Source organism: Solanum pennellii, chromosome 7 (assembly GCF_001406875.1).
Source record: "Solanum pennellii chromosome 7, SPENNV200".
Lineage (NCBI taxonomy): Eukaryota > Viridiplantae > Streptophyta > Magnoliopsida > Solanales > Solanaceae > Solanum > Solanum pennellii.
The window spans coordinates 76,896,146-76,898,707 of NC_028643.1; the positions used below are offsets into that span (position 1 = coordinate 76,896,146).

At 35.0% G+C, this 2,562-nt stretch overlaps 1 protein-coding gene across 1 annotated transcript; it reads right to left on the reverse strand.

Moving 5' to 3' along the window:
* Nucleotides 1-404: 404 nt before the first annotated feature.
* Nucleotides 405-2,316, reverse strand: LOC107024083. Its single transcript, XM_015224972.1, has 3 exons — nt 2,019-2,316; nt 1,035-1,240; nt 405-876 (listed from the first exon to the last, which is right to left on the reverse strand). Exons 1-3 carry the CDS (start codon nt 2,106-2,108, stop codon nt 612-614), a joined length of 561 nt encoding a protein of 186 aa, XP_015080458.1. The 5' UTR covers nt 2,109-2,316; the 3' UTR covers nt 405-611.
* Nucleotides 2,317-2,562: the final 246 nt, after the last annotated feature.

Consider the following 2,562-nt stretch of genomic DNA (forward strand, 5'->3'; position numbering starts at 1 on the left):
GTCAGTACCCAATTTGTTTGAGACTAAGGGGCATTATTGTTGGCTATTGCATGTCGTCATCAATTTGTTTGGGACTGAGACATTATTACTATTTGGCTTTTGTGTATCATCCGCAAAGAAAATATATAAGCGAGCGAAACAGGGATGGGAGGTTTTCTATTCTCAAATCGTTGCCTTTACTGGATATCTCGTTTGTACACATGTAATGCTTCTAATTTATTCCTCAACTACATGTCGAATGACTACCCATTTCTGATATTACTACGCATCAATCACAAACAAGTTGAATGTAACATATTTTTAAGCCCGTCTCACGTACATATCACTCTATTTAAGCCCGTCTCACGCCATGCAATCCAACAAGTACCTTGCTACAGAGACTTCCTCTTGGTTCAACAAAGAAAAAAAAGAAAAGAAACAGTTCACTATTAATCTCAAATCTAAACAGATGTTTGCAGATGAAAGTTCACACTAACTGAACAAAAATTTTATGCAGAAGGAATATGGTACAATGAGCTTTGCAACTAAGCAATAGAAAGTTGTATTATACATAAACTTCAAAATCCCAACTATTATTTTTTAACATATAAACGTAACGACCTTGATGACCCTCATTTGTAGGCTGCCATGCCAACGCCGGCTTCACCACCATATGGCATGGGGCCACCTCGCGCCTTGGCATAAGTCACATAGTAGAACTGAGAGAGTATACTGGTGAAGAAAACGAAAGCTGCTCCAGCTGCAAAAACTCCTTTTCTCAGAGTTTCACATGATAGAGGTTTATCACTCGTCAAGTATGATGATCGATACTTGGTATGATAAGCATTTCTAACCGAACCAGCCAACAAGCAGACCTCAGCTATGAAAAATGCAACCCTGAAACAAAAGGTGCAGTTTTTTAACAATGTCTTTGGTTTTACAATAAAACGCTACTCTCAAGTTACAAGTCACACGATTTAGCATTGAAAGAGAAATCGACTTCCTCCTTTTTAAGCCACTGAACTGGAACACGTTTTGATTGTTATTATACTTACCAGCATATGATGAATAAGAGAACAGCACAAGCTCTTGAACCTCCAGGCCTCAAAGCCTTTCCACAGCAGAAGCAACGGCTTGCCACCATTACAATTATTTGACTAAGCATAAGAAATAAGAAGGCACCAACACCAAATCCAGTTGCTATATCAGAGTCATAGACGCAATAGCTATGTTCACCTTCACCATCTTGTTTGATTTTTGCCTACAAATGAAGGGATATATTCAATCAAGTGACACATGAAAAGCTAATTAGCTTGAACCAAATCACACGAGAAAGCAACTAAAAGAAAACTTGGTCTCAAGTTCTCATGGACAACACTAGTTTGCAGTCTTTTCCCTCTTATCTTAAGTTATTATTATTGATAGAACTAAGATATTTACAACATTAGAGCTGAAATCTTCGATTGTTTGGCTCACACTTTGTATACGTATAAAAGAAAATATTCACTAAACAAATACAAAAAACATACTTCGAACACAGTAAGTAAATCAAATGAATAGTGGTGGAATTCTGTAATCATAAACAATAACCAAAATCTTCAAATCCTGAATCCGCCTCGCATAGATAAGCCATAAGTTTCTTACTTGTGTATATAGACAAGAGATAACAGTACCAATATTGGTTCAAAATTGAAAATTCATCTAAAAAATTGCACAGCACTAATACCAATGATTAATCCAAGAAGAAAATACTCAAAATCCGAAAAATGAACAGAAACTGGGGAATCTTAGTATCTCAATTGATTGACTAACTTTCACCTTGTTGACGAGGGTTTGATTATCCATCAGTAAATCCCCTACATCTACCTCTAACCCTAACCCCAATTTTTTTAATTTTTAAATACAGCATACCGAACAGATCTAATAGAAGAAAAAGCAAAATCAATGAATTAAGAGTTAAAATTAGCAGTATGAAACAGAGAAAAATGAAGATAACACAGTTATAAGTATAGTGAAGAGAAATTGAAAAGGATTGTTACAGTGCTTCTTCTCCGCTCAGCAGCAATAGCCAAACCAAAAGCAATCAGATCGAATACGAAAATAGTTAGCATTAACAACTTCGACGCCATTTTTTACCAAAATCAATCACTAAAATCGAGATTTCTTCTTCCTCTGGAGTCTGGATATACTAGTAAAGAGGGGTTTAGAGTAATGAAGAAGCAGAAGCAACAACTGGCAAAAACAATAAAATAAAATTAGCAAAGCAAATAAAATGACATCCCAACAGTTCACATAAAATGTGAGCTACTCTTCACTAACCACCAATCACACCGCTCTGTTCACTAATCGTTTCAGTTTGATGTTTTTTTATACTGTCGGTGCCGTCAATTGTGGTTAACTTCGAATATCTCCGTTTACTTTTACTTATCTAATTATTCTTTTAGGTCTTTATTTTTTAAATTAAATATTTGTTTTTAAATATAATAAACAAGTAAAAATGTACGAAATAGTATATTTTAGTTCATTCCGAACAAATGTTACCCCTCATTTTCAATTCGACTTGTTAGCATATGGACAAATTAC